At 46.2% G+C, this 26898-nt stretch overlaps 1 protein-coding gene across 3 annotated transcripts in view; it reads left to right on the top strand.

Moving 5' to 3' along the window:
* LOC121551233 (ubiquitin carboxyl-terminal hydrolase 22-like) overlaps positions 1 to 24990 on the top strand; it is a 66529-nt gene extending 41539 nt beyond the window's left edge. For 2 of the 3 annotated variants that reach the window (XM_041863791.2, XM_041863792.2), the window contains 10 exons: positions 853 to 954; positions 2084 to 2250; positions 5833 to 5992; positions 6896 to 7001; positions 13106 to 13264; positions 16182 to 16308; positions 18991 to 19082; positions 22422 to 22484; positions 23883 to 24032; positions 24773 to 24990. In XM_041863791.2, the coding sequence (XP_041719725.1) occupies positions 853 to 954; positions 2084 to 2250; positions 5833 to 5992; positions 6896 to 7001; positions 13106 to 13264; positions 16182 to 16308; positions 18991 to 19082; positions 22422 to 22484; positions 23883 to 24032; positions 24773 to 24815 (1169 nt within the window). In that variant the 3' untranslated portion in view covers positions 24816 to 24990. Of the gene's footprint in view, positions 1 to 852; positions 955 to 2083; positions 2251 to 5832; positions 5993 to 6895; positions 7002 to 13105; positions 13265 to 16181; positions 16309 to 18990; positions 19083 to 22421; positions 22485 to 23270; positions 23832 to 23882; positions 24033 to 24772 lie in introns of all 3 variants that reach the window. The other variant, XM_041863789.1, reaches the window with a different exon arrangement.
* Positions 24991 to 26898: the final 1908 nt, after the last annotated feature.

Raw genomic sequence — 26898 nt, 5'->3', positions numbered from 1 at the left:
TCAACCACAGTCGTTGCTGACAGGCGTATAAAATCGAGCACACAGCCATGCAATCTCCATTAACAAACATTGGCAGTAGATTGGCCTTACTGAAGAGCTCAGTGACTTTCATTGTGGCACTGTCATAGGATGCCACCTTTCCAACAAGTCAGTTTGTCAAATTTCTGACCTGCTAGAGCTGCCCCAGTCAACTGTAAGTGCTGTTATTGTGAAGTGGAAAACGTCTAGGAGCAACAACGTGTGGTAGGCCATACAAGCTCACAGAAAGGGACTTTCCTTAGGTTCAGGTTTGAAAAGAAACTCCAGCACACTGGTTGTCTTCATGCTCCACAGATTCCTACAATGTGATTTTCTGGATTTTTTTTTCTCAATTTGTCTGTCATAGTTGACGTGTACCTATGATGAAAATTACAAGCCTCTCTCATCTTTTTAAGTGGGAGAACTTGCACAATTGGTGGCTGACTAAATACTTTTTTCCCCCACTGTATGATTGTATACAGATATTCAAGGTTTGAAATGATTGTTTTAGTCAAATATTATATCTGTTTGGGCTTCTTGCGGTCAGTTTGCAGTCTACTAATTATTTGTAATTATGACCGGCCCCCAACTATCCATTCAAGACAAAATTGTCTCACGGGCCGTATCTAGTTGATGATCCCTGCAATAGACATTTATCATAGCCTGGTCCCAGATCTGTTTGTGCTGTCCTGGCAACTCCTATGGTAGTTGTCACACCAGTGACCGGAAGAGTTGGCAAACAGATCTGGGAACAGGCTACTTTCATCAAGGTTCAGGTTGAAAATATTGTTGGTTTCGTCAATGTCTCAACGATGTCTCTGTCTTTGTGACCAGGTGTAGGGGAGAAATACTCGACGTGGGAGCCTACGAAGCGAGAGCTGGAGTTACTACGGCACAATCCAAAGCGAAGGAAAATCACTACAAACTGCACCATTGGTGGGATATAGGCTGGTCCGCTGTCCGCACGTCTTTATGAAGTGCTAGCATGGTAGCATGGTCGATTTCATCACCCAGACAGCTGTGTGTGTACAGCTGTGTGTGTGTGTGTGTGTGTGTGTAAGGGACAGAGACTGTGTCTGTGGTGTTGTCTGTAAAGTCCAGGGTTACTCATGTGTTTAAGTTGGGCCTGAAAGGTCAGCTGGAGTGATTAACACCACAGGTTAGCAGGCAGTAGCCCAGGGAGAGAGGGAGAGAGAGAATGCGCTGTTCCTTCTTCAATGACAAGTTCACACAACAGGGTGGTCTTACCTTCTCTCTCTCTTTTTTTCTCTCGCTTCCTTTCTCAGTCTGTCGCTCTCTGTTTCTCACACTCTTTGTAGATTCAAACCTATTTAGGCCTATCTCTGTTTCATTCTTCCTCCTCTTCTCTTTCTAGATCTCTTTTCTTCTCTCTGTCCTCTCTCTCTGTCCTCTCTCTCTCTGTCCTCTCTCTGTCCTCTCTCTGACCTCTCTCTCTGTCCTCTCTCTCTGTCCTCCCTCTGCAGTTATATATCTTGATTTTCTTGAGTTCATTCAGTCTCACTCCTTCTCTCTCTTTCTCACTCCCGCTCGCTGTAATGAAACACTCATAGAGAGTCCTACCAGCTGTCTCAGGGCCTTGGGGTGTTGGGTGTGGAGTGGGTCGAGTCTGGAGAGTTTAACCACAAGCCGAGAGCTCTATTCCTGGTCCAAACAGGCTGGACCAGTCCCAGGCTCCACGCTGGGCCTCACCTGTTCTGTTCACACAGGCCTTCGTGGTGGACCACCGCTTACAGCTTTCGTCTGCACTGCCCAAACCATGGCTACATTGCACTAGCCCAAACCATGGCTACATTACACTAGCCCAAACCATGGTGAAATTTAGCACATTTACAGAACTGTTTATTATTTTTCATTGTCCCTGTCAAATAATTAAATACAATTAAAGCTGCCTTTACAGGAGATGGCAATGTTAGACCTTAATGTACTCCTCTCTCTGTTGCAGGAGAATGCACCTATAACTGTACCCTTCTTGATTGTTTGTCCCGAAGTTGGCCGACTTTTTCACATTCCCCCTCTCTCTCTAACCCCCCCCCCCCCCCGGCAGGTTTACGAGGGTTGATCAACCTGGGCAACACGTGCTTCATGAACTGCATCGTCCAGGCCCTCACCCACACACCCCTGCTGCGGGACTTCTTCCTGTCCGACAGGCACAAGTGTGAGATGCAGTCCAACTCCTGTCTGGTGTGTGAGATGTCACAACTCTTTCAGGAGGTAAGGCCGGAGCTAGGGGGGATAGGGTTGCAATTAGCTAAATTCTGTCAAATTTCCCAGGTTTTTCAGAAATGTTTGTTGTTGGAGAATCAGGAGGGAATAATCAGGGAGGGAGTCCTCCAACTGGGATTTCTGGGAAAGACTGGAATATTGCAACCCTAGGGCGGTCAAATGCAGTCTTCTAAGGGTTTGTGAGGCCAAAGGAAAACATATGAGATAGAATTACAGCCAGTCAGACATAGAAATGGAATGACTAACCACATCAAAACAGAATGTTCTCACAGACTAACAGACTGACTGCAGAGGGGAGTCACTGACTGGATCACTGCTTTGTGGAGCTGGAGAGAAACAACTCTGTCTGAGTGGAATGAACTGAGTTCAACAAGAATGCCCTGCCGTATTATAGAGCTACAGTATTTGGCATTTTATATCAACTCAGCTCACCAGTCTGTGTGTGAGGGGATGGGTGCGGGGGAGGGTGTCTGTCTTTGTCTATCGGTCTCTGTGTGTATGTGTCTCAGTGTGTGTCTCCATACTTATCTCTAAATGCTAGCCTCCTTACCAATCGTTCACTACCAGTTCTGAATGTCTTTAGTACAGTCAGTGGGTTAGATTACATCTAATAGACTCAATGCCCCCTGAACATTACAGATGTCTGTCTGCTCCTCTTCCTCCTCCTCCTCCTCCTCCTCCTCCTCTCCTCCTCACACCCTCTCACTCTCTGGTGTGTATATATACACTGAGTGTAAAAAACATTACACCTGCTCTTTCCATGACATAGACAAGGCTTAAAAATTAATATTTGAACAGTCTCCTCCCCTTCATCTACACTGATTGAAGTGGATTTAACAAGTGACATCAATAAGGGATCATAACTTTCACCTGGATTCACCTGGTCAGTCTATGTCAGTGGTTACCAACTCCAGTCCCCCAGTACCCCCGACAGCACAAATGTTTGTTGTAGCCCCGGAAAAAAAACACCTGATTCAACTCATTGAGGGCCTGATGATTAGTTGACAAGTTGAATCAGGTGTGCTTGTCCAGGGTTACAATAAAAATGTATACTGTCGGGGGGACTGGAGGACTGGAGTTGGTAACCACTGACATAGACTGACCAGGTGAATCCAGGTGAAAGCTATGATCCCTTATTGATGTCACTTGTTAAATCCACTTCAATCATGTAGATGAAGGGGAGGAGACAGGTTAAAGAAGGATGTTTAAGCCTAGAGACAATTGAGGCATGGATTTTGTATGTGTGCCATTCAGTGTATATTTAAGTGCCTTTGAACGTGGTATGGTAGTAGGTGCCAGGCACACCGGTTTGTGTCAAGAACTGCAACGCTGCTGGGTTTTTCATGCTCAACAGTTTCCCATGTGTATCATGAATGGTCCACCACCCAAAGGACATCCAGCCAACTTGACACAACTGTGGGACGCATTGGAGTCAACATGGGCCAGCATCCCTGTAGAACGCTTTCGACACCTTGTAGAGTCCATGCCCCGATGAATTGAGGCTGCTCTGAGGTCAAAAGGGGGATGCAACTCAATATTACGAAGGTGTTCCCCGGGAGGCCTCAGTGGGCTGATCCGTTCAGCTAGAACAAAGGGAGGGAGCAACCATTCACCTTCATCACATGGGGGAGCAACCGTTTAGTGTTCAGATTTGACAGCGTGAATCAACTAGTGTCTAGAGTAAACCAAGGAGGAAAGTTAAAAGCATACCCTTGGAGAATACTTGTCATGCTACAATGGAACTACAATAAAAGTTTCAGAACAAACTGTTTGTGCTTGCTTATAACTATTCAGCTAGAGCGCATATCTCAGTCCCTCTTGCTCTGTTCTTGTCCCTTAGAGCCAGACGCACGCACACGCGCGCACACACTTCTCTTCCCTCTCTCCCAATCACGATGCTCGTTCCTGCTCCACGCGTTCCTCCTCTCCTTTGAACTTGGCGCATGCAGCACCATCATCAGTACCAGGAAAGCGGGTCTGTTCCTCTGAGTCTGTACCCACACATAGCTCCTCTCAGCCAGGGAGGCGATGGTCTTTGAACAACCCCTCCCCGTCTCCCTTCTTTTTATAGACTCTTTGGTTTGTCAGCCTGCTTCAAACCGCAGCGCAGGACCAAAGAGCCTGTAAGATACAAGATATAAGCTTATTTGTGTGTGCGTGAGTCAGGAGATTAAAGGTGTGTGTGTACTGTAATAGGCTTGCTTCTGCATTCAAGCAGAGCACTCTTTTCATTATGGTGGTGTTCCCATGGGGCGGCGCGCAATTGGCCCAGCGTCGTCCAGGGTAGGGGAGGGAATGCCCGGCAGGGATGTAGCTCAGTTGATAGAGCATGGCGTTTGCAACGCCAGGGTTGTGGGTTCGATTCCCACAGGGGGTATGAAAAAATATATATAATGTATGCACTAACTGTAAGTCGCTCTGGATAAGAGCGTCTGCTAAATGACTAAAATGTAAATGTAAAATGTTCTCTCCATCTCACACCCTGACCTAGACTGTCAATCATCCAATCCCCATAGCAACCTGGAGATTCAGCAGTCTGGTTTCACACACACTCTCTCTGGAAGTTCAGTGACTAGCATTCACTAACATATAATAGCATTTGCTAACAGGTTCTAGCAAATACTTTTTTTTACAGATAATAGCTTTTGCTAACAGTTACTAGCATTTGCTAATAGGTACCAACGTTTGCTAACAATCACTAGCATTTGCTAGTGGATGCTAGCATTTGCTAACACTAATATTAGATGCTTGGAGAAATTGATTCAAGTCAGGTTAGTAAGTTATGTCGATGGGCTCATGTAGTGGTAAGGCAGTGTTTCCCATGTGGTGTCGCCTGATTATTATTATTTTTTTTTAACTGCTTGGTCCATAGAACCGGGGTTATGTCAGTAACCTCTAGTATCCGCTAGATGCGGTTGTAGTAAAGAGCGTTTTCTGTTTTTTTCCTACAAATGTGAGTATCTTTTGAACGGTTTAAGCTACAAAGTAGTATGACCCCATCGCTGAAAGATAAGACTTTCAGGAACACTTGTGTGTCTTCTGTTTCACTTTACAATAAATGCCCACAAGCCGCACAGGACTCAATTAAACAGATTGGACAAGACCAGGCACTAAATCAAACTGGGGGGAAAAGAACATCATCAAATATGTTATTTTCTACAGAGAAGATCATACACAATTATTGCCTGATGATCTTCTGAACTTCCCAATACCTTTCTGATGCATTTCAGTCACTTCAAACTACTTCCTTCGGCTAGAAATACTGTCAAAAGTACTGTAAAACTGATTTGCAATAGACTGTCATAGCTCCAATTGAAGAAAAGTAAACATTGGCAATTGACTTACAACACCTTTTTTTACATGGTGGGGTTGCTAAATGTTTTGGATATCAAAATGGGGTCGTGGGCCCAAAAAAGTTTGGGAATCCCTGTGCTAATGTGTCAGCTATACAAAGAAAAACGGGCACTTTTCCCTTTCAGTGAAGATACAAGTAGAGTGTAGGTAAATTTAACAACATGGCTGCCAGATGTTAAATCCCTGTTCTCCCACTAACCTACTTTCTCTCCACAGTTCTACTCGGGCCACCGTTGGCCCCACATTCCCTTCCGGCTGCTGCACCTGGTGTGGACTCACGCACGTCACCTAGCGGGCTACGAGCAACAGGATGCCCATGAGTTCCTCATCGCAGCGCTGGACGTGCTGCACCGGCACTGCAAAGGAGACACCACCCGTAAGTATCGCCCTCCTGACTTATTTCTTAAATACTGGAGTAAAGTTTCACTTAATAACTTACTCATAAATACAGTATAATACTGTAGTATTGTTAAAGAGAAGTGGCAGTTGAGATATATTGTATCTCTTCAGTGTAACTGCACTCATTGCAGTACAGACAGTGTGAGTGTATTGTAACCGAAGAGAGATGTTCTGATTCTTCTTGCGGATCAGAGACCAAAGTGGTTTTCGTCAAGAAAAGATGTATGATAAATGTATGAGATCTACAATGTCGTTGTCTGGTTTAAAACTGAATATTATCAGTTAGCCTACAGTTGAAATAGGTTATAAGAGAGAACAGATTTGTCACGTCTGTCTGCCTGCGTAAATTCTGCATGCGCTGAATCCTCAGTTGTGTCAATCGAAACGCCACTTTTGCCGAGGAGACACGTCTGTGTCAAATCTACCCATAATGCAGTGTGTGGTCGGCACTCAGCACCAGTGGAAATGTACTGAAGGGATTGAGTGAAGGGAAAGTGACAATGCCGCGCACCGAAGGGACAGAGAGCATTGTGGGGGGAATGACAATGTGCCCCACTGCACCGCAATGACACAGACAGGTCTGACTCAGACATAGAGAGGGTCCCGGCAGTAAGGAGGCCTCTGATTTGCAGTAAGGTAGAGGGAGTTTAGAGGTGCTAGACATGCTTCACTGCAGGAGGGAGAGAGGGAGGGAGGGAGAGAGGGAGGGAGAGAGGGAGAGAGGGAGGGAGGGAGGGAGAGAGGGAGAGAGGGAGAGAGGGAGGGAGAGAGGGAGAGAGGGAGGGAGAGAGGGAGAGAGGGAGGGAGGGAGGGAGGGAGGGAGAGGGAGAGAGAGAGAGTTGTGTGCTCGCTCTCTATCTGTGTTCTGTTGGTTACCTAGGAGATGACAACGGGAAGAAGGCCAACAATCCGAACCACTGTAGCTGCATCATTGACCAAATTTTCACCGGCGGCCTCCAATCAGATGTCACCTGTCAAGTCTGCCAGTAAGTGTGTGTGTGCGAGCGCCTCATCTTCTTTCCACTAGCCAACATCCCCTGTGTGTGTGGACGTGTTTAAACAAACAAACATTTGGGGACATTTTGTTGGTCCCCACAAGGTCAAATGCTATTTCTAGGGGGTTAAGGTTAGAATTAGGGTTAAGGTTAGGTTTCTAGGTTAGGGTTAAGGAAAAAGTATGGGTTAGGGTTAGGGGTTAGGGAAAATAGGATTTTGAATTGTGTGTCCCCACAAGGTTAGCTGTACAAGACTGTGTGTGGAAGAAGGAAAAGGTTGTATGTGTCAAGACTGCTAAAAGACTCACATTTGACATTTTGACATCTGACATCGCCAGGAGGCAAGAACTTTCCTCTGCTCTCTCACCTCCCATCCTCCTCCTCTGCTCTTTTCCTCTGCTCTCACCTCCCATCCTCCTCCTCCCTCTTCTCCTCTGCTCTCACCTCCCATCCTCCTCCCTCTTCTCCTATGCTCTCACCTCCCATCCTCCTCCTCCCTCTTCTCCTATGCTCTCACCTCCCATCCTCCTCCTCCCTCTTCTCCTATGCTCTCACCTCCCATCCTCCTCCTCCCTCTTCTCCTCTGCTCTCTCACCTCCCATCCTCCTCCTCCCTCTTCTCCTCTGCTCTCACCTCCCATCCTCCTCCTCCCATCCTCCTCCCTCTTCTCCTCTGCTCTCTCACCTCCCATCCTCCTCCCCCCTCTTTTCCTCTGCTCTCACCTCCCATCCTCCTCCTCTGCTCTTCTCCTCTGCTCTCACCTCCCATCCTTCTCCTCCCATCCTCCTCCTCCCTCTTACCCCCTCCTCCCTCCTTTCTCCCCTGCTCTACCCTCCCTTGCCCTTCTCCCTCTGATATCAGATTCCTTCCTATTACCTCACTCCCTCCTTCCCTCCCTCCATCCTTTCTCCCCTACACTCCCATTCTCCCAGTGCCCACTACCCTCTCCTTGTGCTACGGTTGGTTAATCAGCCTAGACCCCACTACCCTCTCCTTGTGCTACGGTTGGTTAATCAGCCTAGACCCCACTACCCTCTCCTTGTGCTACGGTTGATTAATCAGCCTAGACCCCATTACCCTCTCCTTGTGCTACGGTTGATTAATCAGCCTAGACCCCACTACCCTCTCCTTGTGCTACGGTTGATTAATCAGCCTAGACCCACTACCCTCTCCTTGTGCTACGGTTGATTAATCAGCCTAGACCCCACTACCCTCTCCTTGTGCTACGGTTGATTAATCAGCCTAGACCCCACTACCCTCTCCTTGTGCTACGGTTGATTAATCAGCCTAGACCCACTACCCTCTCCTTGTGCTACGGTTGATTAATCAGCCTAGACCCCACTACCCTCTCCTTGTGCTACGGTTGATTAATCAGCCTAGACCCCACTACCCTCTCCTTGTGCTACGGTTGATTAATCAGCCTAGACCCCACTACCCTCTCCTTGTGCTACGGTTGATTAATCAGCCTAGACCCACTACCCTCTCCTTGTGCTACGGTTGATTAATCAGCCTAGACCCCACTACCCTCTCCTTGTGCTACGGTTGATTAATCAGCCTAGACCCCACTACCCTCTCCTTGTGCTACGGTTGATTAATCAGCCTAGACCCCACTACCCTCTCCTTGTGCTACGGTTGATTAATCAGCCTAGACCCCACTACCCTCTCCTTGTGCTACGGTTGATTAATCAGCCTAGACCCCACTACCCTCTCCTTGTGCTACGGTTGATTAATCAGCCTAGACCCCACTACCCTCTCCTTGTGCTACGGTTGATTAATCAGCCTAGACCCCACTACCCTCTCCTTGTGCTACGGTTGATTAATCAGCCTAGACCCCACTACCCTCTCCTTGTGCTACGGTTGATTAATCAGCCTAGACCCCACTACCCTCTCCTTCTGCAACAGTGGATTTATCAGTCTGGAGTGACTCACCTCCCACTGCCTCCTCTGTCCTCTCTTTCCCCCACACTCCCCTACCTCTCTCCCCCACTCTCACGTACCTCTCTCCCCCACTCTCACGTACCTCTCTCCCCCACACTCACCTACCTCTCTCCCCTCTTGCGCTCACGTCTCCCAGTGCTTCCTGCCTTAGTACTCTCTTCTAGTGCCACAGTGGTTCTCCCCCTTCCACTCCCCCTGTCCTCTCCCTCTCTCTAGCCCCAGTCTCACCTCTCTCCCCTTTTCTAACCTGCTCTCATCTTTCCCAATCTCCCAACACTGCTCTCATCTTTCCCAATCTCCCAACACTGCTCTCATCTTTCTCCCAATCTCCCAACACTGCTCTCATCTTTCCCAATCTCCCAACACTGCTCTCATCTTTCTCCCAATCTCCCAACACTGCTCTCATCTTTCTCCCAATCTCCCAACACTGCTCTCATCTTTCCCAATCTCCCAACACTGCTCTCATCTTTCTCCCAATATCCCAACACTGCTCTCATCTTTCCCAATCTCCCAACACTGCTCTCATCTTTCCCAATCTCCCAACACTGCTCTCATCTTTCCCAATCTCCCAACACTGCTCTCATCTTTCCCAATCTCCCAACAGTGCCCCTTCACTGCACTCCTCTCATATTTAATTCATGGTCCTCCCCTCCCCGTGTAGCTGCTGTTGGGAGGTGGTTCTCTAGACGCTGGGCTGTCCTGTCACATTAACACAGAGCACACTGCACTCTAGTGCACTCTACTGCACACTATTGCACTCTTTGCACTCTACTGCATACTACACAGTGCTACACGGCTAGCCGGGCTCAGCCACACCTGGCCACACACAACACAACACAGAAGTTAGCTCCCATTAACTGTCGGGCTAGCTCCAAAATACCTGACTGTAGGGCTACCTCCAATATACCTGACTGTAGGGCTAGCTCCAAAATACCTGACTGTAGGGCTACCTCCAATATACCTGACTGTAGGGCTAGCTCCAAAATACCTGACTGTCGGGCTAGCTCCAATATACCTGACTGTAGGGCTAGCTCCAAAATACCTGACTGTCGGGCTAGCTCCAATATACCTGACTGTAGGGCTAGCTCCTATATACCTGACTGTAGGGCTAGCTCCAATATACCTGACTGTCGGGCTACCTCCAATATACCTGACTGTCGGGCTAGCTCCAATATACCTGACTGTAGGGCTAGCTCCTATATACCTGACTGTAGGGCTAGCTCCAATATACCTGACTGTCGGGCTACCTCCAATATACCTGACTGTAGGGCTACCTCCAATATACCTGACTGTAGGGCTAGCTCCAATATACCTGACTGTAGGGCTACCTCCAATATACCTGACTGTAGGGCTAGCTCCCTATATACCTGACTGTAGGGCTACCTCCAATATACCTGACTGTAGGGCTAGCTCCAATATACCTGACTGTAGGGCTACCTCCAATATACCTGACTGTAGGGCTACCTCCAATATACCTGACTGTAGGGCTACCTCCAATATACCTGACTGTAGGGCTAGCTCCTATATACCTGACTGTAGGGCTAGCTCCAATATACCTGACTGTAGGGCTAGCTCCCTATATACCTGACTGTAGGGCTAGCTCCAATATACCTGACTGTCGGGCTAGCTCCAATATACCTGACTGTAGGGCTAGCTCCCTATATACCTGACTGTAGGGCTAGCTCCCTATATACCTGACTGTCGGTCTAGCTCCAATATACCTGACTGTAGGGCTAGCTCCAATATACCTGACTGTCGGGCTAGCTCCCTATATACCTGACTGTAGGGCTACCTCCAATATACCTGACTGTCGGGCTAGCTCCCTATATACCTGACTGTAGGGCTAGCTCCCTATATACCTGACTGAAATACAAGGGACTGTAGGGTTATCTCTTTAGCTATAATACTTCTTCACTATGTCTACTTGCAGCGTGTGCTCATGGCTTGGGTCCATTATACTTACAGGGAATAGTGGTAGTTTATCTCTCCAGAACTACATGATTAGATACTATACCTAAATATAGGCTAACTACCCAAACCACAGTCAGACATACTAATGAGAGGAGAATCAACCAATCATTCCAAATTCTACCAAAGCTAGCTTTCTTATAGCTAACTGAATGGAGTTGCAACCCCCTCCATAGCCCCCTATTGGACAGAGACAGTAGTAACCCCCCTCCATAGCCCACTATTGGACAGACACAGTAGTAACCCCCTCCATAGCCCCCTATTGGACAGAGACAGTAGTAACCCCTCCTTAGCCCCCTATTGGACAGAGACAGTAGTAACCCCCTCCATAGCCCCCTACTGTACAGACACAGTAGTAACCCCCTCCTTAGCCCCCTATTGGACAGAGACAGTAGTAACCCCTCCATAGCCCCCTATTGGACAGAGACAGTAGTAACCCCTCCATAGCCCCCTATTGGACAGAGACAGTAGTAACCCCTCCATAGCCCCCTATTGGACAGAGACAGTAGTAACCCCCTCCATAGCCCCCTATTTGACAGAGACAGTAGTAACCCCTCCATAGCCCCCTACTGGACAGAGACAGTAGTAACCCCCTCCATAGCCCCCTATTTGGACAGAGACAGTAGTAACCCCCTCCATAGCCCCTATTGGACAGAGACAGTAGTAACCCCCTCCATAGCCCCCTATTGGACAGAGACAGTAGTAACCCCCTCCATAGCCCCCTATTGGACAGACACAGTAGTAACCCCCTCCATAGCCCCCTATTGGACAGAGACAGTAGTAACCCCTCCATAGCCCCCTATTGGACAGACACAGTAGCAACCCCCTCCATAGCCCCCTATTGGACAGAGACAGTAGTAACCCCCTCCATAGCCCCCTACTGGACAGAGACAGTAGTAACCCCCTCCATAGCCCCCTATTGGACAGAGACAGTAGTAACCCCCTCCATAGACCCCTACTGGACAGAGACAGTAGTAACCCCCTCCATAGCCCCCTATTGGACAGAGACAGTAGTAACCCCCTCCATAGCCCCCTATTGGACAGAGACAGTATTAACCCCTCCATAGCCCCCTACTGGACAGAGACAGTAGTAACCCCCTCCATAGCCCCCTATTGGACAGAGACAGTAGTAACCCCCCTCCATAGCCCCCTATTGGACAGACAGTAGTAACCCCCTCCATAGCCCCCTACTGGACAGACACAGTAGTAACCCCCCCTCCATAGCCCCCTACTGGACAGACACAGTAGTAACCCCCTCCATAGCCCCCTACTGGACAGACACAGTAGTAACCCCTCCATAGCCCCCTATTGGACAGACACAGTAGTAACCCCTCCATAGCCCCCTATTGGACAGACACAGTAGTAACCCCCTCCATAGCCCCCTATTGGACAGAGACAGTAGTAACCCCCTCCATAGCCCCCTATTGGACAGAGACAGTAGTAACCCCCTCCATAGCCCCCTATTGGACAGAGACAGTAGTAACCCCCTCCATAGCCCCCTACTGGACAGAGACAGTAGTAACCCCCCTCCATAGCCCCCTATTGGACAGAGACAGTAGTAACCCCCTCCATAGCCCCTACTGGACAGAGACAGTAGTAACCCCCTCCATAGCCCCCTACTGGACAGAGACAGTAGTAACCCCTCCATAGCCCCCTACTGGACAGAGACAGTAGTAACCCCTCCATAGCCCCCTATTGGACAGAGACAGTAGTAACCCCTCCATAGCCCCCTTCTGGACAGAGACAGTAGTAACCCCCTCCATAGCCCCTACTGGACAGAGACAGTAGTAACCCCTCCATAGCCCCCTACTGGACAGAGACAGTAGTAACCCCCTCCATAGCCCCCTATTGGACAGAGACAGTAGTAACCCTCCATAGCCCTTCTGGACAGAGACAGTAGTAACCCCCTCCATAGCCCCCTATTGGACAGAGACAGTAGTAACCCCCTCCATAGCCCCCTATCGGTGCAGTTGGCTGAACAGAATGTATGTGTACACACTCACAAAGTGTATGGATTAAAGCTTACACACCATGACCATCCATCACCCTTTCCCCATGACTACTAATATGACCAAGAGTATGAATACTAACACACATACACACCAGTCTTTCTAGCAACCCACATTACCTCGTAACTCACCCATACACACACAATGTATCTCATTGAGCCTCTCCCCTCCCCTCTCTAGCGGTGTGTCCACCACAATAGACCCATTCTGGGACATCAGTCTGGACCTGCCGGGCTCGTCCACTCCCTTCTGGCCCCTCAGCCCCGGGGGAGACGGCTCAACGGTCAATGGAGAGAGCCACCTCTCAGGGGCCACCACGCTCACAGACTGTCTACGCAGGTATGACCACACTAGACGTCTGTCTGTCCGTCCCCATGTCTTTCACCACGTCTATCCCTCTCCTCTCCACTAGACGCCTGTCTGTCCGTCCGTCTCCACTTCATATGGGCTACCATAAACATAGTATGCTGTTTAGTCTACTCATCTTCTATCCTATCTCTCTCTCCACCTCTGCTACCACAATCATATAACCTGACTCTCTCTCTCTCTCTCTCTCTCTCTCTCTCTCTCTCTCTCTCTCTCTCTCTCTCTCTCTCTCTCTCTCTCTCTCTCTCTCTCTCTCTCTCTCTCTCTCTCTCTCTCTCTCTCTCTCTCTCTCTCTCTCTCTCTCTCTCTCTCTCTCTCTCTCTCCTGTAATTTGATGAATGTCAATTTGCTCTTCTTTATGTTCCATCTCCTCTGTTTCCTGTGTCCTCACTTCCTCTCTGTTCCTCCTCCTTATTCCTCTCCCTCCTGTACTCCATCCCCAGTCACAGCCTGGGTGCTGCAGCATGCCTCTTAAAGGTACAGACAGGGCTGAGTCTGAGGGTTGAAAACATTGTTATAATATACACACTTCAAATTTTATTTGCCACATGCGCCGAATACAACAGGTGTAGACATTACCGTGAAATGCTTACTTACAGCCCTTAACCAACAATGCATTTATTATTTAATAAAAAAGTAAAAGAAAACAACAACAACAAAAAAGTGTTGAGAAAAAAAGAGCAGAAGTAAAATAAAATAACAGTAGTGAGGCTATATACAGGGGGGTACCGGTGCAGAGTCAATGTGCGGGGGCACTGGCTAGTTGAGGTAATATGTACATGTGGGTAGAGTTAAAGTGACTATGCATAAATAATTAGCAGAGTAGCAGCAGCGTAAAAAGATGGGGTGGGGGGGGGCAGTGCAAATAGTCCGGGTAGCCATGATTAGCTGTTCAGGAGTCTTATGGCTTGGGGGTAGAAGCTGTTGAGAAGCCTTTTGGACCTAGACTTGGCGCTCCGGTACCACTTGCCGTGCGGTAGCAGAGAGAACAGTCTATGACTAGGGTGGCTGGAGTCTTTGACAATTTTGAGGGCCTTCCTCTGACACCGCCTGGTATAGAGGTCCTGGATGGCAGGAAGCTTGGCCCCAGTGATGTACTGGGCCGTACGCACTACCCTCTGTAGTGCCTTGCGGTCGGAGGCCGAGCAGTTGCCATACCAGGCGGTGACGCAACCAGTCAGGATGCTCTCGATGGTGCAGCTGTATAACTTTTTGAGGATCTGAGGACCCATGCCAAATCTTTTCAGTCTCCTGAGGGGGAATAGGCTTTGTCGTGCTCTCTTCACAACTGTCTTGGTGTGTTTGGACCATGATAGTTCGTTGGTGATGTGGACACCAAGGAACTTGAAGCTCTCAACCTGCTCCACTACAGCCCCGTCGATGAGAATGGGGGCGTGCTCGGTCCTCTTCTTTTTCCTGTAGTCCACAATCATCTCCTTTGTCTTGGTCACGTTGAGGGAGAGGTTGTTGTCCTGGCACCACACGGTCAGGTCTCTGACCTCCTCCCTATAGGCTGTCTCATCGTTGTCGGTGATCAGGCCTACCACTGTTGTGTCGTCAGCAAACTTAATGATGGTGTTTGAGTCGTGCCTGGCCATGCAGTCATGGGTGAACAGGGAGTACAGGAGGGGACTGAGCACGCACCCCTGAGGGGCCCCTGTGTTGAGGAACAGTGTGGCAGATGTGTTGTTACCTACCCTTACCACCTGGGGGCGGCCCGTCAGGAAGTCCAGGATCCAGTTGCAGAGGGAGGTGTTTAGTCCCAGGATCCTTAGCTTATTAATGAGCTTTGAGGGCACTATGGTGTTGAACGCTGAGCTGTAGTCAATTAATAGCATTCTCACGTAGGTGTTCCTCTTGTCCAGGTGGGAAAGGGCAGTGTGGAGTGCAATAGAGATGGCATCATCTGTGGATCTGTTGGGGCGGTATGCAAATTGGAGTGGGTCTAGGGTTTCTGGGATAATGGTGTTGATGTGAGTCTTGACCAGCCTTTCAAAGCACTTCATGGCTACAGACGTCAGTGCTACGGGTTGGTAGTCATTTAGGCAGGTTATCTTAGTGTCCAATGTATTGGGCATGCATTCTTAGTGGTGTGCTAGTGTGGATGTTGGATTGTTTTTGTTCATTCGGATCCCCGTTTAGCTTTTGCCAAGCAGAAGCTATTCTTCCTGGGGTCCTACCCTTGTGAACATATGCTGCAGTGTGTGAAGTCTTTCTCTCTCGCTGATGAACAGTATCAATCCTTAGTCACTTCGTTGACCACCATTGTTGGCCTCCCCCCTACAGAACACTGGTGACTTCACTGTTCCATCGACAGGCGTGGTCTGATCGGTGCTTAGCACTATATTGCAGCCTCTTGCAGTGTAACCATGGAAACTGACTTGTTATGTATCACTACAAACAAATTCTTATCTATTGTCTTTATATCTGTCTCTTCTTTACACACTGAGTGTACAAAACATTCTTTCCATGACATAGACTGACCAGGTGAATCCGAGGTATGGTAATAGGTGCCAGGCGTACCGGTTTGTGTCAAGAACTGCAACGCTGCTGGGTTTTTCACGCTCAACAGTTTCCTGTGTGTATCATCCCTGTGGAACGCTTTCAACACTTTGTAGAGTCCATCCCCCGCCGAATTTAGGCTCTTCTGACGGGGTGCAACTCAATATTAGGAAGGTGTTCCTGATGTTTTGTACACTTGGTGTGTTTCTACTTTATCTGTCTCTGTACCCTCTGAATGTATTATCTTCCCTCATTCTCTCTTCCCCCACCCCTTTCACTCCCCTTTCTCTCTCTCTCTCCACATTCTCTCTCTTTCTATATACTCTCTCTCTCCGTCCCGCCCTCCCTCCCTCTCGCTCTCTTATCATTCCACTCCCTCTCTCTGCAGGTTCACTCGGCCTGAGCATCTAGGAAGCAGTGCCAAAATCAAATGTGGTGGTTGCCATAGTTACCAGGAGTCCACCAAACAGCTGACGATGAAGAAGCTCCCCATCGTGGCGTGTTTCCATCTCAAAGTGAGTCTCTCTCCATCGTGGGTGTTTCCAGCTCAAAGTGAGTCTCTCTCCATCGTGGCGTGTTTCCAGCTCAAAGTGAGTCTCTCTCCATCGTGGCGTGTTTCCAGCTCAAAGTGAGTCTCTCTCCATCGTGGGTGTTTCCATCTCAAAGTGAGTCTCTCTCCATCGTGGGTGTTTCCATCTCAAAGTGAGTCTCTCTCCATCGTGGCGTGTTTCCAGCTCAAAGTGAGTCTCTCTGCTCCCGGCCAATCACAAGAGGCCTGCCATGACCACTAAGGACAATGTATTTAAATTAGGGCTGTCAAATGATTAAAATTTTTAATCAAATTAATCAGAATTTTCAGTGGATTAATCATGATTAATCACTATTTGCAATTACACCTGAATCCTAACCATTTTTTTTCTGAAATGCATACCAAAAGATAAATAACAGGACACAGATACATAATTTTCATATTATGTCTGTTTATTAACACAGCCAAATAATGGTGTTTTAAATCAAGCTGAAACATACTACACACCATAATATTTGTCTTTGTAATGTTCCATCACTTCCTCTTTGGCATTCCTCTTAACCAGGATGTACAATTTACAGTATTCAATTGAACAGAAAGCAATAAATGTAGTCAAATCATAACAGTGACCTACCACATTTTTGCACAATTTGAGTCATCTGTGGAAAAAAACATTTTCAATAAAACTTTTAAATCAAACCAAAGAACAATCTTTTACCTTTTCCTCCATTCTTTAATCCAGTTGCTCAAAAATCCAGTTGCTAACTACTATAACATGTTGCACTGAAACTGGTCTTTTTGTTTGAACATCACCTTTCAAATCTACTGAGCTTCATCATCTTTCAGCCAGTTGCTGAGGCAAACTAACTTGTTCACATTTTCTGAAAGTAAAGCTGACCTTTTCTTGTTCACAATGTGACCTGCAACTGAGAAAAGTCGTTCACAGGGAACAGTGGTTGCAGGAGTGGCTAGATATTTGTGAGCTAGTGAGGCCAGCTTCTCATGGGCTCCTGAATGAGATGCCCACCACCTCAAGGGGCAGTCCTCCAATTTAATGGTGGGCTCTGCTCTGTACCTCTGTATGGCAGGTTGGACCTCTTCATCTTCTGATTCTGAATCTGAGCCCATTTGCAGAAGGCTGATTTTCTTCCTGGGTGGCCCATCATCATGTGTCTGTGAAGACCTTCTGGGTGATTCTTGTTGCAGCATCCCTTCAAGTGTGGTCCACACCTCTTCCCTGTCTGTCTTGGGCAGGCATTTCAAGTCTTTGAAACGAGGATCCAAAACTGTAGCAATCTGGAGCCATGCATTGTTGAGCTGTTCTTGACGGGATGCTAGGTCCTCCTTGAACTTGGTCTTGAATCTCACCACATATGCAGGGTCCTCATCACAGGCTTCCATCTTGAGACGCAAGTGGCAGAGAGAAGGTAGTACCACAGAACAGGAGACATAGGCCTCTCCACCCAGGAGCTCAGTTACATACCTACGCACACAAACACACACATGCACACAGAGACAGTGTATTATTAGAACAGTGGTTATCAACATATTATTATTATTATTATTATTATTATTATTATTATCATCATCATTATTTTTTACATAGATACATGTTATTGATATTTGACTTGGTTTAATTCATTCCAGAAAATAATCAAAGCGATGTTATTTGATAAGTTACAGACTGATTTACCTGCATGGCTCTAGAAGTGTCTCCAGCCTCTGCAGTTTATCCCACTCTGCTGCGGTCGGCAAAACGAGTTTGTGCTCCTGATTGTCCAGGGCTGCGATGACAGAATCTGACGGCCCAGCAAACGCATGTTTGGCGTTGACATGGTACTTCAAGCTTGAACAGCTCCGGTGAAATTGAAACTCCTTCTTACAAATCTTGCAAATAACCTTGTACTTGTTAACTGTACCATCATCATTCTTTTTATATTTGAATCCGTCAATAGGCCCACTTTGCTCACCTTGCTCCATCTCGCCTCTAGCTCCCAACCACTTTCCTGACCTGAATAATTTGTCACACTGCGCATGCGTGAAATGCGTTAAAAAAATTGACGTAATTAACAGCAAACAACTAATTAACGTCGTTAACGCGCTATTTTTGACAGCCCTAATTTAAATACAATATAAGAACATATGATATATTGAAGTGTAATAATATATAATAAATATATTGAAATACACTAATATATGAACATATCATGTTACACAATTCATTGTCATTCTCACTGTATGCTTAAATAGAGGCCTATTATAACTACTGCTATAATTTTTTCTGTGTGGAAAGATTTGCCTTCCATTACTGTCACTACACCACACACACACACACACACACACACAGTCACAGTCACATACATACACACACACACACTCAGTCCTCTACATGTTTTATTTATGGAGATGTGGTGGGCCATACATAAGCTTTTTATAATATTCATAGGGCTGTGCTGAATGTGGGATTCTCTCTGCTCTTCAGACTGATCCATGGCTGTTCTGATTAATCTATTACCATCAGGGCTCAAGTCTAACAGGGCTCTCTATTTCTCACAAGTAATCCCTCCCTTCAAAATGACCAGAAGATCAGGGATGGGTCTAAATAATGTGTCTCTTTCTTTCTCTCTCTCCCCTCCCCCTCTCTTCTCTCCTCCCTCCTGGGATGTAGCGGTTTGAACACTCTGCAAAACTGAGGAGGAAGATCACCACATATGTCTCCTTCCCTCTAGAGCTGGACATGACACCTTTCATAGCTTCCAGGTGGGGTAACACACACTGCAGATCTAAGCTCTGCTTTGGAAATATAAGACCCTCACTCCTCCTGCTCCAGCGCTATCAAATAATGAGATGTGTGTATGAACGCTGTGTGTGTTTTGTGTTCTCCATCCTCCACCATCAGGGTATGGAATATAACCTTCCTACAGTACCTTCCTACTCTCTATTCATAATATACCCTAACTTCCTACTGTCTATTCGTCATATACCCTAACTTCCTACTGTCTATTCATCATATACCCTACCTTCCTACTGTCTATTCGTCATATACCCTAACTTCCTACTGTCTATTCGTCATAAACCCTACCTTCTTACTGTCTATTCGTCATATACCCTACCTTTCTACTGTCTATTCATCATATACCCTACCTTTCTACTGTGCGTTCGTCATACAGTGGGGAGAACAAGTATTTGATACACTGCCGATTTTGCAGGTTTTCCTACTTACAAAGCATGTAGAGTTCTGTACTTTTTTTATCATAGGTACACTTCAACTGTGAGAGACGGACTCTAAAACAAAAATCCAGAAAATCACATTGTATGATTTTTAAGTAATTAATTTGCATTTTATTGCATGACATAAGTATTTGATACATCAGAAAAGCAGAACTTAATATTTGGTACAGAAACCTTTGTTTGAAATTACAGAGATCATACGTTTCCTGTAGGTCTTGACCAGGTTTGCACACACTGCAGCAGGGATTTTGGCCCACTCCTCCATACAGACCTTCTCCAGATCCTTCAGGTTTCGGGGCTGTCGCTGGGCAATACGGACTTTCAGCTCCCTCCAAAGATGTTCTATTGGGTTCAGGTCTGGAGACTGGCTAGGCCACTCCAGGACCTTGAGTTAATTTTTACGGAGTCACTCCTTAGTTGACCTGGCTGTGTGTTTCGGGTCGTTGTCATGCTGGAAGACCTAGCCACGACCCATCTTCAATGCTCTTACTGAGGGAAGGAGGTTGTTGGCCAAGGTCTCACGATACATGGCCCCATCCATCCTCCCCTCAATACGGTGCAGTCGTCCTGTCCCCTTTGCAGAAAAGCATCCCCAAAGAATGATGTTTCCACCTCCATGCTTCACGGTTGGGATGGTGTTCTTGGGGTTGTACTCATCCTTCTTCTTCCTCCAAACACGGCGAGTGGAGTTTAGACCAAAAAGTTCTATTTTTGTCTCATCAGACCACATGACCTTCTCCCATTCCTCCTCTGGATCATCCAGATGGTCATTGGCAAACTTCAGACGGGCCTGGACATGCGCTGGCTTGAGCAGGGGGACCTTGCGTGCGCTGCAGGATTTTAATCCATGACGGCGTAGTGTGTTACTAATGGTTTTCTTTGAGACTGTGGTCCCAGCTCTCTTCAGGTCATTGACCAGGTCCTGCCATGTAGTTCTGGGCTGATCCCTCACCTTCCTCATGATCATTGATGCCCCACGAGGTGAGATCTTGCATGGAGCTCCAGACCGAGGGTGATTCACAGTCATCTTGAACTTCTTCCATTTTCTAATAATTGCACCAACAGTTGTTGCCTTCTCACCAAGCTGCTTGCCTATTGTCCTGTAGCCCATCCCAGCCTTGTGCAGGTCTACAATTTTATCCCTGATGTCCTTACACAGCTCTCTGGTCTTGGCCATTGTGGAGAGGTTGGAGTCTGTTTGATTGAGTGTGTGGACAGGTGTCTTTTATACAGGTAACGAGTTCAAACGGGTGCAGTTAATACAGGTAATGAGTGGAGAACAGGAGGGCTTCTTAAAGAAAAACTAACAGGTCTGTGAGAGCTGGAATTCTTACTGGTTGGTAGGTGATCAAATACTTATTTCATGCAATAAAATGCAAATTAATTACTTAAAAATCATACAATGTGATTTTCTGGATTTTTGTTTTAGATTCCGTCTCTCACAGTTGAAGTGTACCTATGATAAAAATTACAGACCTCTACATGCTTTGTAAGTAGGAAAACCTGCAAAATCGGCAGTGTATCAAATACTTATTCTCCCCACTGTATACCCTACCTTCCTACTGTCTATTTGTCATTATACCCTACCTTCCGACAGTCTATTCATCATATACCCTGCCTTCCTACTGTTTATTCATCATATACCCTAGCTACCTATCTACTGTGTATTCACCATTGGACAATGCTTTGGGGATGCCAGTGACACATCTCTGTCTGTAACGGCAGTAGTCATGTAGCTCTGGCTGTAACGGCAGTAGTCATGTAGCTCTGGCTGTAACGGCAGTAGTCATGTAGCTCTGGCTGTAACGGCAGTAGTCATGTAGCTCTGTCTGTAACGGCAGTAGTCATGTAGCTCTGGCTGTAACGGCAGTAGTCATGTAGCTCTGTCTGTAACGGCAGTAGTCATGTAGCTCTGTCTGTAACGGCAGTAGTCATGTAGCTCTGGCTGTAACGGCAGTAGTCATGTAGCTCTGTCTGTAACGGCAGTAGTCATGTAGCTCTGTCTGTAACGGCAGTAGTCATGTAGCTCTGGCTGTAACGGCAGTAGTCATGTAGCTCTGGCTGTAACGGCAGTAGTCATGTAGCTCTGGCTGTAACGGCAGTAGTCATGTAGCTCTGGCTGTAACGGCAGTAGTCATGTAGCTCTGGCTGTAACGGCAGTAGTCATGTAGCTCTGGCTGTAACGGCAGTAGTCATGTAGCTCTGAATGTAGTGAGTGGCAGATCAATGGACAGAGAAATAGGAGAGTGTAGGAGACTCTCCGCTGTCTGCCTGCTTATTATACAGGACACCCATGCCCCCTAGTGGATATGTGGTAAATGACACCCAGCACAACATTGGAATACGTGTTTCAACACTTTCATGTCATCCTCTGGGGTCTTTGTACTTGTAAATAGTTTATAACTGGACAAATTGTTTTACCCCAAAATCAATCAATCAATCAATCAAAGACACAGTATTATGTCTGAATACTCATGACAGAATTATAGTATGTGGTAACACTTTCCTTCATAACACTGTCATACAATGACATAACAGATTGTATTAACAGTCATCCTTGCCTTTCTTGCACTTGTATTTCTTACTAGCACTGACTTTGCTGATTAACTTCTTTATTGAGGAGAAATGAGCTTACTATGACTGTGATATGTGGTTTTCTCACCCAGCTACCTTAAGATGAATGCACTTTAAGTCGCTGGGGATAAGAGTGTCAGCTTAATGACTCAAATGTAAATGTAACCGTCACTGTGAGACTGTCATTTGAATGGCTGTGTAACCATGTATGTCTCTGTTACATGTTGGATGATTTTCTTCTAAGTGTCATTTGATATGAGCATGCATGTGACTGAGTGTCTCTGTCCTCTACAGTAAAGAGAGCAGAGTGAATGGCCACTATCAACAGACAGTAGAAGTGTTAAACAACGACAATAAGTAAGTACGTCCAAGTTTATTCTGTGTTATGGTAAACAACAGCAACATATCGCCAGTAAACAGCACCAGGTCTGGGTTCAAATAAGATTGAAATGTTGTTTCAATACTTTATCTGGGCTTGATTGAGCTTGCCTTGCACAATGGAACCAATTCAATAGTTGCAAGTGCAAACATCGCCCACCTAGCACTCCAGGCAGGCTAAAGCAAACGCTGAAAGTATTTCAAAGATTTCAAATAGTATTTGAACCTAGGTCTGAATAACACCATTGTCATCTGTTGCCAGAGTTTCCTTGTATGCCGTTTGTAATTTATTTGACAACAGGTGCACAGGAAAAAAAGCTAAATTAATTTAATTATAATTGTTTCCATTCTAGCGCAACAGCGAACGTTAACGGCATGGAGCATCCTAGTCCGACTCCCAAATGAAATAAATGTAAACAGTATTAAAAGTAGCTATATTTTTCTCATCCATGGCAGTTACAATGGCATTCATTTTCCAATACATTTACCAGGGTTAAATGAATCAGTGTTATACAGTACCATTTCTAGTTGGTAGTTTAGTCGAGTGTTCCTGACCATGGTCCGTGTCACTATTTAAATGGATGGCCCCTCTGGCTAGTTCACATGGTCAGAGAAATAGATGTATAAACTAAGAGGAATATGTGAAGCCAGAATAATCAGGTGAAGTCGCTATATACCACCAACTGTGTTATAAAGTTATTTACTTCCCCTCCCTTGCTTCTCCACTAACTCTCCACTGTCCCTGTGTGTGTTGTGGTGGACCAGGTATTCTCTGTTTAACTCTCCACTGTCCCTGTGTGTGTTGTGGTGGACCAGGTATTCTCTGTTTAACTCTCCACTGTCCCTGTGTGTGTTGTGGTGGACCAGGTATTATCTGTTTAACTCTCCACTGTCCCTGTGTGTGTTGTGGTGGACCAGGTATTCTCTGTTTAACTCTCCACTGTCCCTGTGTGTGTTGTGGTGGACCAGGTATTCTCTGTTTAACTCTCCACTGTCCCTGTGTGTGTTGTGGTGGACCAGGTATTCTCTGTTTAACTCTCCACTGTCCCTGTGTGTGTTGTGGTGGACCAGGTATTCTCTGTTTAACTCTCCACTGTCTCTGTGTGTGTTGTGGTGGACCAGGTATTCTCTGTTTAACTCTCCACTGTCCCTGTGTGTGTTGTGGTGGACCAGGTATTCTCTGTTTAACTCTCCACTGTCTCTGTGTGTGTTGTGGTGGACCAGGTATTCTCTGTTTAACTCTCCACTGTCTCTGTGTGTGTTGTGGTGGACCAGGTATTCTCTGTTTAACTCTCCACTGTCTCTGTGTGTGTTGTGGTGGACCAGGTATTCTCTGTTTAACTCTCCACTGTCTCTGTGTGTGTTGTGGTGGACCAGGTATTCTCTGTTTGCGGTGGTGAACCACCAGGGCACCCTGGAGAGCGGCCACTACACCAGCTTCATCCGCCAACACAAGGACCAGTGGTTCAAGTGTGACGACGCCATCATCACAAAGGCCAGCATCAAGGACGTGCTGGACAGTGAAGGGTGGGTAGTCAGACACCAGGGTCATATTCTTTAGAAAACAGACTGAAAGAAAAGACTACCCAATAGGGACTACCCAATAGGGACTACCCAATAGGGACTACCCAATAGGGACTACCCAATAGGGACTACCCAATAGGGACTACCCAATAGGGACTACCCAATAGGGACTACCCAATAGGGACTACCCAATAGGGACTACCCAATAGGGACTACCCAATAGGGACTACCCAATAGGGACTACCCAATAGGGACTACCCAATAGAAAAACGCTCTGTTTCGTTTTCCGTTGTAAAAGGTTTTGACCGTGGGTACGCTGTAACGTTTTTCAACAGAAAACAAAAGGTTATGTTGTTATTGAACAAGTTCAGGTAGTACCAAGTTCCTCTCAGTTGATTTGGAAGTGGAATTCCTGTGGGATTGCAGTTCGATACCCGGGTCATGTTCAGAATGACCTGGACAACTACTGCTAATACTTAACAATAACAACACAGATTTTCATTTTATTTTTTTGCAAAACGTTTTGTGTGCCCTTCTGAACACAACGTTAGATTGCCTTCAATTTAGATTCAATTGACCCCAACTCTAGGGGTCGATTCCATCCAAACACATTCTTATAGGGTTAACAACACTGAACAACCCCACACAAACTAACCACATTTAAGTCTAGCTCTTTTCATGTACTACTATTACTATTAATAATAATCACATTTAAGTCTAATAGCTATTTCCTTTCCCCTCAGGTATCTTCTATTCTATCACAAGCAGTTCCTGGAATATGAGTAGCCTTACCTTGGAGACCGCTGACTCTGCGGAGAACCAACCCAACGCTCAAAGAGATGAGAGGAACCAACCAATGACTGGGGAACAGAGGATGATAAAACACGAACACACAGAGAGTCTAACATAAACAATGACTAATAAATAGTGAAAATTCATGCAAAACTTGTGTTTAAAAACAGCACTGAGTTCCCGGCATCTACTTGACACACTGAATAGAGAAAGAGAAGGAGGAAAGTGGAGTGGTATGGGGGGGAGGAGCCCTCCCCTCACTCTCCCTCACTCCGCCCCTTTTCTGACAGTGGGGCGGAGCCTTGGCGAGAGTGATTGACAGTTCTGTGGAGAGGAAAGAGGGCACATTGGGGCTACAAACCCCAAAAACGACAGTATTCGATTCTGACTTCCTGTTTCTTTCCTCATGGTGCTCTCGTTTCAACTGACCAAGCATTTACCATACAGTCACGATGGGATGAGATTGTAGATGTCTTCATATCCATACAGAACTGAATGCAAAAACTATATATACTACAACAACAAAACAAAAGTATGGTATTATGTTTTTTAAACAGCAAACATTTTATTTTTTCCTAAAAGATATGGTTATGATTCTTATCATTTGAATTTAGTTCTGGAATGCTGTATGATCCCTCTAGTACATCTATTTTTTTAAAGAGGAAAAGTCAGAGAACTGAGAGAGCGAGACGCCATCCTTGCTAGTTTCCTGGTAAGTGTAGCCAAACACAAAAAATGGACTTGGAGCAAATTGAACGTAACCGTGTTCAAACTATTTTTTGTGTTTTTCTTTTTTTGTTTAATTTCGGTTGAGGGCAGGGAATATCTATTTTTTTATTTAGCGACTCGTTCATTGAAATTCTTTGTTTACCGTTTCTTTCCAGTGTCCATGTTCTTCTAGTCGTTCTGTTTTGTTGCGGTGCAGTAATGTCCCTTCCTTGTTGTCATGGTACCTTCAGAAGACGTTTATTTGGATGTAGTATTCTTTATTATCGTGGAAAGTTTTGTTGGGTATATAATGATAGTGGTGATTTAAATTGGCTCACTTTTGGCTGTTGAAACATGTATTTTGGGGATAAGCTGTAGGTTTCTTGTGGCATTATGAAGTAGAGGCAATGTATACTGTAGCTTGGTCCCAGATCTGTTTGTGCTGTCTTGCTAGCTGGCAAGACATCACAAACAGATCTGGGACCAGGCACAGTATGCAGTATATTTAGAGGATTAGAGGCCATGGCTATCAGACTGCTGTGGGTCTTTTTAGAATGCAACCACTCAAACTGAAGCCCTCTGCAACACAGTAGGATGCATACCTGGGGGAAATCGCTTGCTATTCCCCATATACTGCAGAGACAAATGTAGTGCTCTAGGGAATAGTGTGCCATTTCGAACACAGACCTAGAATCCGTCAAGTAAAGCGACGTGCTAACGTAAGTATACTGCGACACAGCTGTGCAGGTCTAGGGCAAAACTAAAATGGCTCACTATTCCCTATATACATAGGGAATAGTGTACCATTGTGGATGCATATCAGTCTTAATGTCGCCTTGGGCAATAATACCTCCATGCCTACAGCTCTTCTCTGTTACAAGACTCCATTGACCATGATGTTTGTACTGTACTGGTGTTGGGAGGGGGGAGGGGAAAATGGCTAAAAGATTGCATGTACACGGTGGCGCTGTCTGTTTGCTGCACCCTCTCCAGCTTTGAATCCATCAGTGTTCTCTTAATATCCATAACAACAACAACCACACGTGGCTTGTTCAGACCAAAGTTGTGTTCATTAGGCACCAAATGGAAGAAAACTGACTGAAACAGGGAGGGACTGCTTGGGCTTGTCCAATGAGAAACGCTAATTTTAATTTTCCATGGCAAAACGTTTTAAAACGTTATCCATCGCGTGCCCTGATGAGCACGACCCAATGTGGCTCGGGGTATATTGCATCTGCAGTGCGGTAACACAGTGCTCTATCCAATCAGTGTGCTGTCTGAATTCTGAGTTTAAAAAGAAAAAACACCCATGTGTTGTTGGGTATTTTATGTTTGAATATCACTGTGTATGTAAAGATTGAAAAAGAAA

This window comes from Coregonus clupeaformis, chromosome 35, assembly GCF_020615455.1.
Source record: "Coregonus clupeaformis isolate EN_2021a chromosome 35, ASM2061545v1, whole genome shotgun sequence".
Taxonomy (NCBI): Eukaryota; Metazoa; Chordata; class Actinopteri; order Salmoniformes; family Salmonidae; genus Coregonus; species Coregonus clupeaformis.
The sequence above is the reverse complement of the archived record's forward strand: the minus strand, read 5'-3'. Positions and strand labels throughout refer to the sequence as shown.